Below are 17704 nucleotides of genomic sequence, written 5' to 3'. Positions count from 1 at the left end.
GGGCCCACGCGCTGCCTCCCGATAACTTAATTGCTCTCTTTATTTCTCCGACCACAAAGCTTTTTCATGGCAGCCAAGAACTGTTAGTGGAGTGTTTCTTGAAGGAATATATGTGAAAAATGAAAAAAAGAAATTATCTGTAATTGTACATACGTGTCTTGCTCGAAATCGTTGCCTCAATCTATCGAAAAGGTGAAACAGCTGATGAGCTGCGCTCAAATTTCGCATTAGGAAGTAACGTAGTCGTCGGGTTTTTTTTTTTTTTTTTTTTTTTTTTTTTTTTTTTTTTTATCTCCGTTGGCCGCCGCGTCATCAGGATGGCGGGGCGTGCGTGCGTAGCGCGAACTTCGGATGCTCCGTGCGCCTCAGGGCGTTCGGATCAGTTTTCCTTCCTCGTGTCGCGGGCAACTGCGCTATCTCCGTGCTGCCCCTCTCAAACCGGTCGCCGCCGCACTCCTCACCTCACACAGCAGCGCTCGTAGCCGCGACGATCCCTCGCTCGCCAACGGGGCCGCCGCCGCTGCAGGTCTCTCACGGTCAACGCAGCAGAACGTCACCCGCCGCGGTCGGCCTGGGAGGATATACACACGCGAGCTGCTGCCGGACCAAGGTAAGCTCACGGAAGCCTTCTCCTATTTCCCGTTACGAAAATGACACGTGTGCACTGTACTTGCGTGGCTACAGCATAGCGTGACAATCCAACGGGACTTGTGTGTAAATTAACTGGGCGGCGCCGGCCATATTCGGGAAGACCCGCCTATGCAAAAGAGCAGACGACAAATAGCGGCCACTCAGAAAAGCTTGCTGGTTGCGCCCACATCTTTCTTAGGTGGTTTCGGCTGACTAAACTACTCTGCACTTATAATAATAACCTACCGTGCTCAGCGTAATGACGGAGCAAACTTTTTTTTCGTACTAGATTTTAAAAGGCGCCTGTATGCATACTTACGTTTTTAACCCTTTACTCTCTCTTTTTTTTTTTTTTTTTTTCGCGGATTCTGCGTGCTCCTGTTTGCTCAGCTGCCAAGATGGTCACGAGGACCTTTAAACCGCTGTTCAAAATCACGGTGTACTTGCTGACATTCGTCCTCGTCCTGCCGCTCATTCCGATGGCGTTGGATTTCGACCCCCTCGAAAACACGTGAGTATATACGCGACAGCGGCACATGTATGTATGTAATTGCGTTTATGCATGCATTCGCGTGAGCTCCGATGATCAACTTTCGCAGGTCGGTAAAAGGCTACGCGCGCAGGTCTGTGCGTGCGGTGCGCGCCGGTGACATCTCCGTTCAGTCGAGGGAAACTTAAATGGGCGTTCCGAAAACCAGTTGCGCGAGACTGGTGGCGCAAACTGGCTTCGCTACGTTGCGCATGCTATAACGCGCGCATATCTGGCTGTCAAAACGCCGAGCAAGCAGCTGCAGACAATTATGTTCGCGTCTGGCATTGTGTGTATATAAAAAAAAAAAAAAAAACGTACGCCTTTCTTTGCCCGGGGACAAATTCCGTTCCTACTCTTGCTCATCAGTGTCAAGACACTGACGAGCGCGAAAAATGCGACCTACGTATGCTCGAAATTTTTGAGAGCATGCAATGTCGCCAAAGATAAAATCGTAAAAGCATTCAAACTGAGTGCATCTGAAACTTTCCAGTGAGACAACTCAGTTACATTTTGCCTCAAAATGAAAGCTAATTATACCTGTACGATCGCAATTCATTCCTTGACCTGCACGGTGGAAAAGGCCGTGTTCCAAAAACACCTGTAAACTTATTCCATTTTACTTTTGCGCGTTTATTACATTAGGGAAAGTTTCGGACTCTTATATTCGACTGCCAATGCATTTTTGTACTTGTGTCCATTTCAGAGCCGGCACTCAAGATCTAAAAGGGCCTTTAGAACCAAACGATAAGCTAGACCATGTCGAGTACCTCTTCAAAGATAAACTTCGTGGGCCAGAATCACTACCAGTTTACAAGGGTACGTGCGTGAGCTGATCAGCATCATGTGATCTAGCTTTCTACTTGAAAATTTGTGTCTGCATGATAACGGGCTGCACTTGAGATCATATTGCTCTGGGTGCAATTTTTGTTTTTAGTGTGCAGCACGTTAGACCAATGTCATTACCCTTCTCTTATCTATTGATCGGTTTCTCTTGAAAACAGGTAGTATCTACACTGGAACCGAGGGTGGCGAAATTTACAAGATCACTGGTGATAAGATAACCCTGGTCACCAAGCTGGGCAAAAAATGTGGTGAGAGAGCATGTCGTACTTTTCCGAGCACTGTGCAACCAATATTATGAGAGAAAGCAAGGTGCCCCTGTACTGTGCGATGTCGGGGCATGGTAAGGAACCCCAGGTGGTCGAAGCTTGCTGAGCCCTCCACTACGGCATCCCTTCTAGCCTGAGTTGCTCTAGAACATTAAAACAAAAAAAAAATCAATTAACAATGGGCTCTGTTAATTAAGATTTGTTTAACTTGCACTGAGATGATTAAGGCAGGCATGTGATAAACAAATGATCGATGCAGAGATGCCCGGACTAGTTTGTGGAAATACTGTACTTCTACAGCTGTAATTAATGTGTAATTAATTAGCAAATATGTGAGACAAGTGAGTGACTATATAATAACTCTTCTTACATGCCGCAACATCAATTGCATTTCTTTCTGGGTTTTGAGACCTGTGACAGTCATGGGTTGACTTGGGAACGTTGCCTTAGAATAATTTCTGAAATTTAGAAAGCCACTGTAGTTTAATATCCACATTTTCAACACATGCATGTCTATGTTTTAGTGCATATGTCAGTATAAACAAATATTACCTGCTTTAGTGATGCATCATGTCATTCATTATTGTTTAAAGGTGCTAAGAGTTTTGTCTATTTATATCCTCTTTCATCATTAAATAACCTCAAAATTTCAGTGTAAATGGTGCTTCTCGATGTACGAGCAACCTTAAAAGTGCAGCGCGCATTCTTGGTTAATGAATATCAAGTTTGTGCATATGTGCATGCATCTTCTAGATGGAGAAACAGATGTGGGGTTGGGTGATTTGTTTTTTCATTCTTTTGAGTCCTTCGTGCGATTCATGATATATTGCAGCGCAAATATTGACGAGTACTGTTTATTCTCTAAATACCCTGGTGCTGAATTCTGTACTGTTCTGAATGTGCAGCTCTAAGCAAAATTCGCCTTAATGTCCTAAACTGGTAGTTAGGATAGCTAGCTATGAGCCGGTAATGTTGCCATGTACATAAAATATTATGTTAATACTTTATCATATCTACGCATTTCAGTTTTCGTCATATTTATAATGTTCTAGTTTTCACAGCATTGGGGCCATGCATATAAAAACTGCTGTATTTAAGTCTTTATTTGGTCCTTTATCCATGTTCGTCTATTCCAAAGAATTATCTTTTCTTATTGCTTCCTCAAAAGTAATGGGCACATCATGCCTCATTATGCGATGATTTGGCAAAGTGTACAGTTGTTTTCCAGGAAAGGCTGTTCATGCTGAAGTCTTAGTTCAGTGGTACAGTTCACTGGGCTGGGTGTTGAACCAGAAAATATGTGTAAATAGCCCATAAAATTACAGGTGCCAACACATGTAGGACCTTTTGAATCGCCCACTATAAGTATCTGCGAGCTCTGTGCGGGGGCAGTACGTGGCATCGCATGAAGTTCTCTTCCACTAAGCACCTGTAATGCTTTTGCCTCGCATTACATATTTCTAACGGTGATTTTCTTTCTCCTATGCAGAGGGCATGTGGGAAGAGGAAGTATGTGGCCGGCCACTTGGAATGCGCTTCCACAAAGACGGCAGACTTTTTGTCATTGATGCTTACTACGGACTGTATGCCGTAAACGTGGAGACTGGTATACTGATAACTTTTAGCCTTTAGCTATACTCACTCAAGTAAAGAAAAATGTTTACGTTTGTTTCATATTACTTAGTCAGTTTTATAATAATATGCACACATTTTCAGTTTTTTATTATGCTTTTTTAGCACTTGGCATACACTAAAATTGAAACATTTTGGCTGTCATCCAGTGTTCACCTGTGTTATGCTGTATTTTCGCCAAAACTTTTTTACAGCTACATATGTTAGCTTCCAAGCTTGCACGATCCTGCCCAGCACAAATAAGGCTTAGAGGTTGGCAAATGGGCTCACAAATTCAGGCCATCGATAGCACAACTCAAGAACTTTACAATTGCACTGCATAAGCCATCTGCTAAAATAGCATACAGCAGTAGCTACAACAAACTGGAATTTTAATGTTTAAGCTTTTTGGTTGCCTTCCTAGGAAACCATGCTCAGTGTTCCCTGCTATTAATCACACCTAATAGTGCAAGCTTCAACAAGCCTTTGCAATTGTGTGTCACAAAAGAGCAGCACTCTATTTGGCAAGAAGCAAAAGGCAGCAAACATTGTGCATAATCAAATGCAAAGCAGCTTTTGGGGGAAGCACAACAATGATAATAGGTATCACCTATTGTTAGCAGACTTGTAACAGTCAGTTAGTCAAGAGGCTCGAGTTTTTCCGTTACTCAATTTCATGGAAGTTGCCCATGCAAAATGACATTGCCACATGATCTGTTGCAATTGGTCGCATGACTGATAGTTTATGTGCCTGAATATCACCAAGAGCCACAGGTAGACGTAAATGGTAGCTTTGAACACAATGGGAAATAGTACCAGCTAGGAGATACAATGGCATAGCAGATGCTTCGAGCGCCAGCATTTGTGGTGTCTGCTCATTTTTTGAACTTAAATGTCTTCTTGGGCTGGTACCATCTGTTGTTACATCACATGAACTGTACGCCAAGTGACAGTTGTCATATCCTGCTCTTATACGTCGCCTGCCCAACAGCTGGCATTGAAGCGCGTCACATTATGCAAATGCCCTTTCGGCTTTATTTTCTTTTCTTTTTTTTGCGGTCACTTGCAAATGCCGCGAGTGCCAGAATGTTGAAATGTGCTGTGGGTTTTGTAATTATGTTGGCGCAATGGTCTAAGGTTTAGATCATGGTCGCTTGGTTATGTACCCACACATGCCGTTTAACAAGCCTGCCTCCAGAGAAAGTATCTTAGTAGGAGAGAGAGATATGTATGCTACTTGCACCCAACTTGATATGATTGGGCATCACATTTTTCAGGTTCTGTGCAGCATCTTTTGCCCTCCAGCACAAAAATCGAAGGAAAGAAGATTGTCTTTGGTGATGACATTGACATTGATGACGACGGCTTTGTCTACATCAGTGAGGCTAGCAACAAGTGGCCGCTCAAGAAGATTCTCTACACTTATCTTGAGCATGAAAACACTGGCAGGTAAGCTTCAGACTCCTGTGGGAAACTGATAAGATGACTTCACTCAGTATTTTTTTTTATTTTTTGTACCTGTGGTAAAACTAACTGTAGGGCTGTTTTTGACAGTGTTGTACATTTGCCAGCAAAGGCATATACATATATAGGCTTTCCCAGCTAACATGGATCAAGATTTTAAAAAATATGGTTAACCCTAGCACAGTGAAACCAATTCAGAACTGTTCAGAGTTGCCTATGCTAACCTCCAGCATTTTTTTCGTTCTAATGAGGTTAATTAATTAGTGAAGACTAATTAGCTATTTTGTAATTATTAGCTTGAGAGAAAAGGTGTCAATGCAAAAGTTGTAGATCTTCTCGAAAAACAGGTAGCTGCATTGTTTCCATCAAACTAGCGTTTACGCAAAGTGATATTTTTACCAGCCGAAAACGACGCCTGACGCAAAAAAAAAAAAAAAAGAAAAAACTTCCTCGTAACTGCGGCGTCTCTTTAAAGCTTCGAGTCACACACGAGGTAACAAAATCTGCTTTTCTGGACCATGCTTTCTACGATGAAGCTGGTTGTACACGCTTGGCAATGATTTAAACAGCTGGTCACGTGACAGCAATTTTGGAAGGCCTATAAATAAGGTACCGTAAGTCGTAGCGTGATGGAAACAACATAGCTACCTGTTTTTCGAGATCTACAACTTTTGCAGTGACACATTTTTTCTTAGCCAATAATTAAAAAAAATACTAATTAATCTTCATAATTATCAACTGTAGTGAACAAAAAAATACTGGAGGTTATCATACGCTACTCTGAATAGCTCTGAATTGGTTTCACTGTGCTAGGGCTAACCGTATTTTAAAAAATCTTGGTTCAAGTTAGCTGGGACACCCTTTATATTGGTGACAAAAAGAAAAAATAATGGGCTTATGAATGGATGATGTCGGTGGATGACAAACCTCATGCTCTCTTCTCTCAAGTTGTCCACTGATCATCTTTCCCTCAAGAGTCATTAATACATACCAGTAGTCTTTTAGACAAGCATTTTTTGAAGGAAAATGTGATTTTTGTCATTTTTTATCAAACAGCCTTTTTTGCAAAAGCTTCTTTTCTATCATAATTCTTTCTGCTTATAGAATGTGTGCTCACAACTGCAAATACTGAATGTTCTAACTGAAAGGATTTTTATGAATATACTGCTGAAAGGATTTTTATGAATATACTGCTTCTAATGTAGTCTCGGAACACATCTGCTTTAAGCTACGTCAGTCTTGAGTCAGCCTTCCTTATAGTTATTGGCAGCGAAGTGTGTTCCCATTGAGGCTTAGCATCTTGCTACTATGTATGCCACAGACCCAACTGGCCACCGAAAAATACCCGCACGCTTCAGTAGAAAGTCGTGGTTCTTTCCCTTTGGGGCTTTGATCAGGAAAGCGGTTGGTCGCCAGTGGCAGGAAGCTTAAGCACGATGCCAAAAAAGATGGAAAAGAAGCTGTAAAAGGAGTAGGAGGAAGTAGCTGTGTGTGCTAGTGTCATTTGAACTGACCTTCATTGAAGGAGGAAGGAAAAGAATCTAAATGCGCTCGGAACTTGCATCAATGCTCATGATACTTTCGCACGATCGATCGCCTGTGTGCCCAGTAAGCACCAGCCAGCTTTTTTTTTCCTGCTCCCTTGGTGGATTGCCAGACATGTGCCAGGCCCATTGCCTCTCAATAGCTTCTTTATCTGGGGTTGCCCTTTAGCCTGCTTTGTATATTTTTCTTACTGCAGAGATTTATGAACATTGCTTGTGGTTTATTTTTGTTTTGTTTGACAACCACTACTGTGGAAATGTTTTGTTGTTTTTTTTTCCCCTTTGTCACCTTGCTTCACGAAGGCTTGTAGACTCGCGAAGGCACATGTCAGGCAGCACAAACTTGTATCTCTAGGGACAGTACTCTGTAATGTCTAAGCTGTTACTTTCACTTCGAATTGCCCTTATTTGTTTACATGGCATGCATGCTTTGTAATTCATTGAGAGGGAACTGGATTTCAAAGAAGGAAATGATTACTACTGGTATATGCCTGTGCCATTATTTGGCCACTAGCAAAAGCTGTACGATTCACTCCAGTCTTAATAATTAAAAATATAAACATTCATCCTTGTCTAGCAGTCTCGCATGGACTCGCTGCCTCTTGGAGGCCATCACTTTACCATCTAGACTAACCTGAATGCTTAGCATCTGGGAGTGCAAGGCTTAATTGATCAATTCAAAGCAGTAAGGTTGTTAATTTTAAGGACTAACACCTTCACTGAACCAGTTGTACCAATCATGTGTGTGCTTGCTGCAATTCTCCATGGTAGAGTAATCACAGCTAACGAGGCAGCAATTGCTTTTAACCAGCCATTTTTGGTAATTTACTTTGCAGATCAGTGCCCTAAAAGGCAACTGATGTTCTTGGGTTTGCCCTGAGCAAGAGCAAATTTTTTCAATTACGAATTTTGAGAAGTTGTATAAGCTTTCTTTGCCTTCATGTGGCTGTGCACTTAAGTGGCAACTATGATTATGAAGGACTCTTTTTTGTGCAGAGGCTATACTTTGATTCAATATCAGTGGCCAATGTAAGGCTATGAATTTAAAAAGAAAATGTTTAAAAGTAGATGAAACAATGAGGTGTACAGAAGCTACTCAAAGTAGGAAGTGCAGTCCGTGTATTTCGGTAGATGTTAATGGCAATTATTTCCTCGTTTGTGCAATTTGCCTCCTCGAAGTGACATTTAAACGGTATCTCCATGATTATATTTGTTTGCTGTTGTCTTCTTTTCTTGCGAGGTTTTTTTTTTTCGATAGATATTTTGCAATTCTAACTTCAAAGAAGGCTGTTACTGTTGATCACTAATCTCTGGAACAGTTTTTCTTGGCAATGAAGAGAAAGCTTCAGTGAAAGATGGTTAGGGCGCAATGGTTAAGGGCTGCTTCCCTGCAGCTTAATTCAGCTGGCACTATCTATTTTTGACGAGTGAACAAGGAACTGAAAACAGGAACTACTATAATCAGCTCTGTATTAAAAGAGAACGTTTTTCAGCTCCATAAACTCTTCACTTTTTCCAAAGAAATGTTAACTGGGTATAGAGCTTGCTCTTTAAATGAAGTTACCTGTAGTCAAACCTCTAATCCTTTGTTTTTTAGTGTGAAGGCACTGGCACTGGGCCAATTCTACAGACACTGCTAACTCTGTCATTGCTATTGAGGTGGGAGGGTGAGATCGGAATCCAGCCTTCCAGGACCCTTGGGTCCTAGGTTAGGCACACTGCCCCTAGGCCATGCAGGCACATTTATACTTATTGGGTAAAGCGGAGATTGGTATCTGTCACTCCTGGCAATTGGGCAGCATACATCACAGTTCTCCTCGCGAGAGTGCCTCTGGCAGATGGTGTAACATAGTCAAGTTGAGGGTAGACGTAATTTTTGTTTTTCCCTTGAAACAAATTTAAATGCAGGGTCCTCAAGTTTGATCCAAAGACAGGCAAGACCACCGTGCTGATGAAGGGCCTCTACCTTCCCAATGGTGTCCAGATCTCCCACGACAAGAAGAGCCTCCTGGTGTGCGAGTTGTGCATGCATCGTATCCTGAAGTAAGCGAAGTGCTGCACATATTTTCACTGTGGACTTGCACGTTTCTGTTTGCATTGTTTCGATGCACTTTCCCAACATGGGTGTCGCCATATTGTTCGCTCCTCCTCTCAGGATTGCTGCAAACTGGTTCCGTTACGGTTTCCCACGAACAATTTGGCAACGCCCGGAGAGAACTTTTATAGAGCTTTTATATTTTCTTATTTATTTATATTTTTTTTTTTGTATAGAGCTTTTGTTAAAAAGTTACCTGGAGTTTATTCACAGGAACTTATGTTAGTTTGTAGCGGCAGAAATATTTTTATCCATTTTTATTTTTCACTTGATACAGTCGTAGCTAAAGGCAGGCATGTTTGAAGAGTAACGTTCAGTTGCCAGTGTGCAAATCCCATTATTTTATGTGCCTTTTAATGTTCTTGCTCCTGTCTGTGCCCACCCTCCCTCAAAATGCATGAATTCCTGCAGAGCAAGCTTGCTTGTCTGGAATATGAGAGGATCAATTGCAGTACATACTGAGTTTCTTTAATTTTTTTGTGGCAGCTGGGTTTATTATAGTTGATCAGCGATGACATTTTGTTTGGTTTTGTTATTGAAATGAATACATCAGCTACAATCTGAAGACCAGTTAGCCACAACAACCTGTCAAGGATCCTGTTGGCAGAAAAAGTGAATTACTATCTACATTGAGCTTCACTTTCATTTGTCTGCTTTATCCAGGCATGTTGTTTGTGTTGTTTGTTGCATGGTTGCCTGGATTACTTTTGTTCTAGATAGACAAAAGGCACATTGATATTGGGCGCGAGGACATACAGTGGTGCCACCTCTCGGAAGCGCACGCATGATGAAGTGGGATAATGCACGTTAAACGGCTGCTGTGGGCAGCTTTCCTAGGCAGTTCACTTGCGCGGTAGCATTACGTTCATTTATTTATTTAATATACACCTCGATCAGGGCCTGTGTAAGCTTATTTTGAGGTATGAGACCCAGTCATTGGGCAAAAAAGCACTTCACCGAATCAGAGTTATCGAAGAATTGGCGAGCTTTACTGCTACGACAGCGCGCACCGGCTGCAGCATTTCTGCTGTTATGAAAAAAAAAAAACTAAAGCTACCACACAATCATTCAGATGTAAGCAGTCAGTGCAGAGGTAATGGGATTCCTGTGCAAGAGCAGAGGACTGTCAGGAGCCTGAAAGACGTTGAGAGCCTTCGCATAGTGCCGGAAGCGGCACCGTTCGCTTGCTCCCTTGAACGTAGTAGAGCAAGCAAGTTTAACTGCGGGGATGACATGGATTAATTTTTTAGCAAGTGTGAAGACATGTGTTCCACGCAGCTAATTCTTGAGCACTGACTACAGTCATTGGCGCTCTTGGTTAGAGCGGATATTTGTTTTCCCCGCGCTCAGGTTTTTTCTTTTTTTTTTAACGCATATCTCGATCAGCACATCATAACATGCATGCAATGTTCTATCTTTCGTTTATTCACGGACTCTGTCATTTGAAATTACTACAGTTCTAAAGACGCTGCATTAACTCACCATGCATATACTGCTGCCCGAGGCGGCAGAATCTTCTAGTTCACTTCAGTGAAACTTCCATGTCAACGTGTTCATTCAGAATAATTTGAGACCTTCTGGCCTTCGAACGATCCCTCCTTTCTTTGGGAGGGTACTGCTCTATGAAGCAGCCAGCATCTTTTCTATCCTTCCACCAATAGTATCGTTAGAATTCACAAGTGATAAGCGCAAATTAAAATGTGTGCGCCGTTTCTTCTGCCGCTCACCGAACTTTTAGCACCAACTCTATGGACAAAATCTCGCTCGCTTAAATGTCTGCAGCGCAAATCATGAGAATGATCACTCACTGATTTGCCCATTGAAATTTTAATTAAGGCAGGAAAATTCTGTGAGCTTGTGTTTCGGGCAGCAATGGGAGCTTGCGCCGGGTTCTCTTGCTTATGTCCGGGTACAGTGCAGTAACGTACCGTAGCAACAGCTTAAATAAGCTTCAGCAGTCTTAGTAACAATACAAGATCAAAAAGTGCAAGACTGGCACTCCATATCAATCCAAACTACAGAAATAAACGCGACTATTACCTTTTAAAACACACAAGTTCAATCGAGCGTCTGCTTCAGCAGCAGTAAGAGGAGTCACGTGATCCCACTTTCTCCCCTAGTTCGACACTAGCGCCATTCGCTCCAGTGGTGGCGCTTGCGCCCAATATCTATACTTGAGTTCATGGCAGAAAAGAATATGTTGTCTAAGATTAACATACAATTTGAATTAAATATCCTCACTTAGGTCCACATGAATATGCTAGTTATCTTAGACAAATGTACAAGTTGGGCATAAGATATGTAACAACATGTAACTAATCATGTTTATTAGCATGGCCTTGGTTATGAGACTGCATATACGAAAACATCACATTTTTGAAACCATGTAGCAGTAGTAGTAGTTGTATCAGTGCTGTTGCTGCAAGTTTATTTATGCGGGGGTTTAGGCAGCTACCGAGATTAAAATGTGGAACTTGCTTTAGAATGGAAATTGCAGAGGAGTACAATATGAGGATTATGAAAAGTCTGAGAAAAGTTACAGGAAAAATCTCGAATAACACTCAGAAGTGGGATATTGGTAAAATAATGCACACATATCCATATATGCACCTAAAGTCAAAAGTAGTGGACACAATATTAGTGAAGGCAAACTTATTGCCAGCTTTCTACAGAACCTAGAATCGATATGCAGCCCAGTTCTAAGCACATGAATTGCTGCCTACTATGATATCCCAAGCACTAGATCCTAGATGCAAAAATACTAATTTTTTTTGTTGTAAAAGACAAATGGCATCATTCTTTGACGGCTAATATGCATATTTCAGCTGGAAGTGCCTTTGTAAAAACGGCGCACATACTGTGTTACTTGGATGCGGATATGGACAGATACCTTCCATCGCTCAATGTGAAGGGCAATTTTTTTTATTATTATTGAAACTTTTAGAGCCCTGCAATGTGAGAGTCACACCCCTTTCTTCCTCCTATCAGGTACCACCTCAAGGGTCCCAAGAAGGGCCAGACCGAAGTGTTTGTGGACAACCTTCCCGGCACACCAGACAACATCCGGCCTAGCAAGCGCGGTGGCTACTGGGTTGCCTTTGGCACGGGCCACTCCTCTAATGACACGAGCGTCATAGACTATCTCATTCAGTACCCGTTCGTTCGTAAGGCGACCATCCGCCTGGTCTACCTCATCGGAACGGCACTGAAGACTGCTTCTGGGTTCTACTCGTTGCCCGCCATCAAAGACATGGCCGCTCAGGTGCTGGTTCTATTATTCCTGTATGCAAGGGGTGGATTCCTTGCCAAATATGGTGGGACCCTATGCTGAACTTTTGAGCTGCTCTGAAGGCTTTTTTTCCATCGTTGGCTCTGCATATGACACTTAGAAAGCTGCTTCCTCTGTTCGGGATAGGAATATAGGAATATTCTACACTCATAGTCAAAACCAAATTGGCACCAGTTGCATTTTTGTATGTGTCGATTTTCTGGAGCTCATCATTCATGTTTCAAGCGCATGCAACTGGCATTTTCACGCCATTTTTGCAGTAATTAAAGGACATGTCATCGTTTCCAAAATGCCATATTGATTCTCATACTAGAAATAGATGCACTGGCATAATTAATGAACTTCCTATTTTGGTTGTTCAAAATATTGCGAGCACTGTGCATGAACTTCTTCACCTCTTCACCTGTACATATCCATCATTGTCATCATTCGGCGGGGGGTTTTGAAGATTGTGCGCAGAGTTCTAAGGGCGTTCTAGAATAAAGACGTTTGCTCCAGCGGTGGCTCAAAATATACAGTGTTCTGCAACTTTATCGGAACCGCTTTGAAAAAATCTGCCGCCTCAACCGGAGGCTTATTTCCACTGAAACCGTGCACAAAGCTTGCGCGTTGTTGACCCGTTCGTTGCATAGTAAGTTGGACCATAGTACTTGCCTGGTTTGGCCGCACATTACGAGAGAGAGAGAAACGTATTTGCTAATGAAGGAAAGGCGGAGAAGTCGGCCTGTGGTAAAGGACCCTGGCCAGCTACTCTGCACTGGGGAAGGTTTTTGAAAAAGGAAATAAAGGAATGAAGGTGATGTCATGGTACAGTGAAGTTCCTTGTAATCAAAATTATGTATAAAATTTTGCACACAGGTTGTGGGACTTTCACACATTATGAAAAACCAGGACTGCCTGCGACGAGATTGAGGAGCCAAAAAAAAAAATAAAATGCCAGCGCAGTTTCTGGCAAAAAGCAGTTGTGCAACCATCTGGTGTCGCTGAAGGAAGGAGCTGCGGCTCTAAAGCATCCAGGCAAGCATGGCATGTTTTCATGATTCTAGATGGCGCCACCACTGCCCTTTGCCGGCAGCGCTGGCTCTGGTTGAGATGGGAGAATGTTTCAAAGCACTTTCAATAAAGTTGCAGAACACTGTATACTTTGCACGCATACTACCTTACATGATGAGCAGGTTCCCCAAAGATTATTTTTATTAAAATTGGCGCATTACCATGTTTGTGTGCTAGAAGTATGAGAAAAATGATGAGCTATTCTTTCTCCTGCAGTTTGAGAACGGCTGGATTCTGTACGAGACTGTACCCCAGTACGGCCTGGTTGTGGAGCTTGGTGCTGATGGGAAAATCTTGAGGAGCTTCCACTCGCCAAAGCACAAGATCCACATGCTGTCCGAAGTGCTCGAGCACGACGGCTACCTGTACCTAGGCTCCTACCGGAACCCTTTCCTTGGCAGGATCAAGCTCTAGTCAACGCCTCAATTGCATTTTGTGCCTTTGTTCTTACTGTCTTAATACACATCCTTCTCAACAACATCCATGTGCCAGCATCAGACCATAGTGTACAGTCTAGAAAAATATGAAAGGGAACGCCTGATCATTTTCTGAACTAATGTTCAGTCACTGACTGCATATTACAACCTTGCTTCGCTCATGAACTTATTTGCCATTATCAGGCCACTATGTACAGTGTTGTGCGATATGAAAGGAAATAACTGGTCATTTTATTTCGTAACATAGTACTCACTAAATGTGAACCTAACTTTTCAGTATCCAAGTATTCTTGCTGCTTCTCCCTCGAGGTATATTTTGAATTGAGAAAACCCAGTGAAAAAAAAAAAAAAAAATTTAATGTTCTAAAGAAACAACTTGAATTAGATTGAAACAAGGCAGTTTTAAGTAGGTTACCACTCAATTAGGTTTGCGTTTTTGGAACTAGCGATGGTGTTCATACTAATTTAAAAAGTTGAGTGCTCTGCTTTCGTATTACCATATTATTTACGTCACTAGGCAAGCATTCCACATAAATAATAATGGAGGCATTGCTAAGTTCACTATGCCACAAGAAAACATCTAGCTTGACACTAGGTCTACCAGCATCTGGCTGGCGAGTTACCTCAGACTCTTGCGAAATGTTTTTGGCATATATTCAATCATTTCTTCTGTTGCCGCATGAACATAGCATGCTGCATGTTAAAGCACGTCTACAGAGGTAGGCAGCTTAGGACATGTGTCAGTATTAACTAGTTGTTAATATAAAAAAAAATTAGACATATTTTGTCTTCCGGCTTTGCTTATGTGGCCTCCATGCTCCTACTACATAGCTATGCCTTATGATGAAGTCTTCTTCATTGCTGTTCTTATAAACTGGTTCAGTGTGCATCGAACTTACAGGGAACATGTGAAATTGTTAAATCGGCATTTTGCTCGAGGAAGGCGGATTTCACTGCAAAGAAAATAAGAGCCACGAAGAACTTGAAAAGGAGGAGCCTGATGCTAAAATTCTGCTTTGCGGTGAAACCTACGTATCTTTCTACATGTTAAAAGCCAGTTTAACTACTTGTGTTCCTATGACACATACTGTAGATAAAATATGGAACAAATATTATTGCAGCTAGTATGTACTGTTGGCCACAATTTTCATTGAACGATCAGAAGCATGAACATCTACTCAACTAATGATTAATGACTACTGAGGCATCTTGACAAGTAGTTACTATACAAAATCAGTGGTATATTGTGCACACCGTAGCATACACTGGATTTGATGCCGTCGCATGTAATGGGTCACACTACATACAGCAAGTGGGAAGCTGAATGTATTTATGCTCGTTACGGAGCCAACAACAAATATTAAATTTACTGCAACCGGTCACAAACTTGCAAGGGAGTGGCAACATATCGGTACATTTCAGCGCTCTTGTATCTCGCAAAAAGGCCAGTTTGGCACAGAAATCAGGCATAAATGCAAATAGACAGTGGAGACTGTAGTGGGTAGTATTGTGAAACAGATGTATACTTCAAATGCCAACTTTGTTTGGTATTCGTCTCCAGAGATTTCTGGAGAGTATTCTTGGGGGGAGGGTCACTGCTCTATAACTGCCATTTAGTAACATTTTTGAGCGAGCACTGTTCTAAGGGCTCTGTAACAATGTAGCTTGTCGTGTCAGTGATGGTATAAGTGATGATGGTTAGAATGTATGGCACATGGACATTACTTCTGTTTTTCATGCAGTGTGTTTTACACTGACATATGAAAGATGTTTTGCCATGATGATGTTATAAGAGGATCTAACCGGTATGACAAAAAATAGCGCATAGCAATGTCACCCCTTTCCCTGTGCATGCAAGTATAAAGAACCCGTTGAAAAAAAAAAAAAACGGGAAAAGTAAATGTAATGCGCGAGAGTCGATTTGTAAGCGAGCTTTTCTTTTTACAAGCTTGAGAGCGATGAAATTTGCTCGCTATTTTAAGAGTTTTCAAGGGGCATTTTTTGCAAAGTTTCTAACCTGGGCATTCCAAGTACCAGCCATTTAACCTGTTTGGCCAAGGTGATGTGTGTGTGTGTGGTATAGTGCAACCAATGGGCATATTTGCAATAAAAACATTCAATTGTGCCAAGACATCGTGTTTACTGCTGGGACTCGTCACAGAGTACTGCTATATGTATGTGTGTGTGGTGAAAAGTAGAGGTACAGGACGTGGCAACATAAAACTGTATGAGCATTTTACCAATCTTTGTATTCCTTAGTAGGTTCAGTTTCGGGTTTTATATCAAAATTATAGGGGGGTGGGGGCAAAAATGTGGTTCTCTTTTTAAACTTTATAATGGGGGGAAGTCTGGTTTTTCATGGAAACATTCTGAAATTCAGGTTTTTTAGGGTTAAATTTACAAGCTCTAATGATTCAATTTTTTTTAATTATTGGAAGGCAACAATTAGGGGGCTATGCTTAAAGAGGGGTGGAAGCAGGCTCAAGCATTTTGGAGCAGTAATAAAGCCAATGTGGTGCAGCTTGGGAGCAATAAAATGAGTTTATAACATTCAAATTTTGTTCGGAGCATGTTTCTACAGTCAAACGATTTTAATAATTGCAAATTTTTGTTTACGACATACAAAAATACCAAATTGCATTGAATCACATTTTTGGAGGAAATATCATTAATAGCCCCCGTGTGCAGACAAAATCAGTGTTCTGCTAAATTTGATGACACAACATCGAGGCAGCCGGTTCGGGAGCAGTTTTGGAGCAGGAAAAGCAGTTTGGGGCATAATGGAGCAGCACCCTTATTAAGGCTTACAAGTAGGGTTAAAGTTGCGCCTTTCTTTGGTAATTCTGTCTGCTGGCTGCCTCTTGCCCTCCCGCAAACTGAGGCAGAGTACTTCTGCAGGTAGTTTTCCAAAAAATAAGGAAAAACAGTTTTACACGACTTTTCGGGAACGCATTCGGGGTGCTGAAATCAGGTATAATAGGATTTTACTCGAAAATGGGCAACCCTGCATATAAGCAACAGGTGAATTTCTGGGTAAATCATACCAACAACTTGAACTCCCCCCCCCCCCATTGCAGAAATAATTGCATATAAACTGTGCCCTCGAATGCTGCAACTGTATAGTAAAAGCAATAAGCTTTTTTGCTGAAGTTCAGAGTTGAACAGGACAAAGTGAGTTTGTCAATTTGAGTAATCATTGGTTGGTCATAGATGCTAGACTTCTAATATTGAACTGAAGGCCACTGATACAGGTACAATAATTCAGCTTTAAAAATTCTTGTAACTGAAAAATCCATGTACGCATTATGGCTTGCTGCCTATCAGTATGCGTAAGTCGAATAAATTTAATGAGGTACTAATGGATCTGCTGTGCTGCTCTTTACTATCACTTCGACTTGTATAAGCATAGTGTCATGTTAAGCCTAACATAACGATTTAACGGAAGCCCCAGCACTGCAGTTGGCACACACACAGCCCTGTCTCTCACTACCCATACCATGACAAGTTCTTAGAACAATTCAGGATTTGGTTGGATCATTTAACCTCTGCTATCTGTTAATAATAAGAACAGTTAAATAATTTATTTTTGTAAACACTGCTGGAGGTATGACCATACGTGCATTATTTCATAAATATGCTTCCAATTTCTGAGTGCATAAGAATACTGCATATTAATACCAGACACTGGGGCATGCCTTTGTTCTAAATGTCGGCCTGCGTCATTTTATCTTAACAGCATTTATGCGATTAGTCTACAATTTGGATGAAATACTTCTTTAAAAGGCTTATATCTTGGGGGACCTCTTTTTAAAGAATTTTGACTAAGAACAAACATGTTGAATATTTAATCTTATTATCTAGAATGCTAAACATCGTTAGACACGTCTTGACTCATGATCTGATGGCCCTGGAAGGTTAGATTCTCATCTCAAAACAGGTA

At 41.6% G+C, this 17704-nt stretch overlaps 1 protein-coding gene across 1 annotated transcript; it reads left to right on the top strand.

Moving 5' to 3' along the window:
• Positions 1-336: 336 nt before the first annotated feature.
• LOC146176158 (adipocyte plasma membrane-associated protein-like) lies at positions 337-15895 on the top strand. The gene is made up of 9 exons (XM_084582491.1): positions 337-610; positions 1021-1141; positions 1866-1978; positions 2164-2253; positions 3761-3877; positions 5160-5331; positions 8799-8933; positions 11974-12247; positions 13544-15895. Exons 1-9 carry the CDS (start codon positions 352-354, stop codon positions 13739-13741), a joined length of 1479 nt encoding a protein of 492 aa, XP_084438617.1. The 5' UTR covers positions 337-351; the 3' UTR covers positions 13742-15895.
• Positions 15896-17704: the final 1809 nt, after the last annotated feature.

The sequence above is a fragment of the Amblyomma maculatum genome, chromosome 10 (assembly GCF_055883805.1).
Source record: "Amblyomma maculatum isolate TAMU_Amacu chromosome 10, ASM5588380v1, whole genome shotgun sequence".
NCBI classification, from domain to species: domain Eukaryota; kingdom Metazoa; phylum Arthropoda; class Arachnida; order Ixodida; family Ixodidae; genus Amblyomma; species Amblyomma maculatum.
This window is presented reverse-complemented; position numbering and strand designations above follow the sequence as displayed.

Bases quoted from the DNA above. Each gene is read 5' to 3' on its own strand.
- LOC146176158 (XM_084582491.1), top strand. From the start codon at position 352: ATGCTCCGTGCGCCTCAGGGCGTTCGGATCAGTTTTCCTTCCTCGTGT. The intron at 8,934-11,973 runs GTAAGCGAAGTG...TCCTCCTATCAG, and splicing joins TGCATGCATCGTATCCTGAA to GTACCACCTCAAGGGTCCCA. The intron at 12,248-13,543 runs GTGCTGGTTCTA...TTTCTCCTGCAG, and splicing joins TCAAAGACATGGCCGCTCAG to TTTGAGAACGGCTGGATTCT.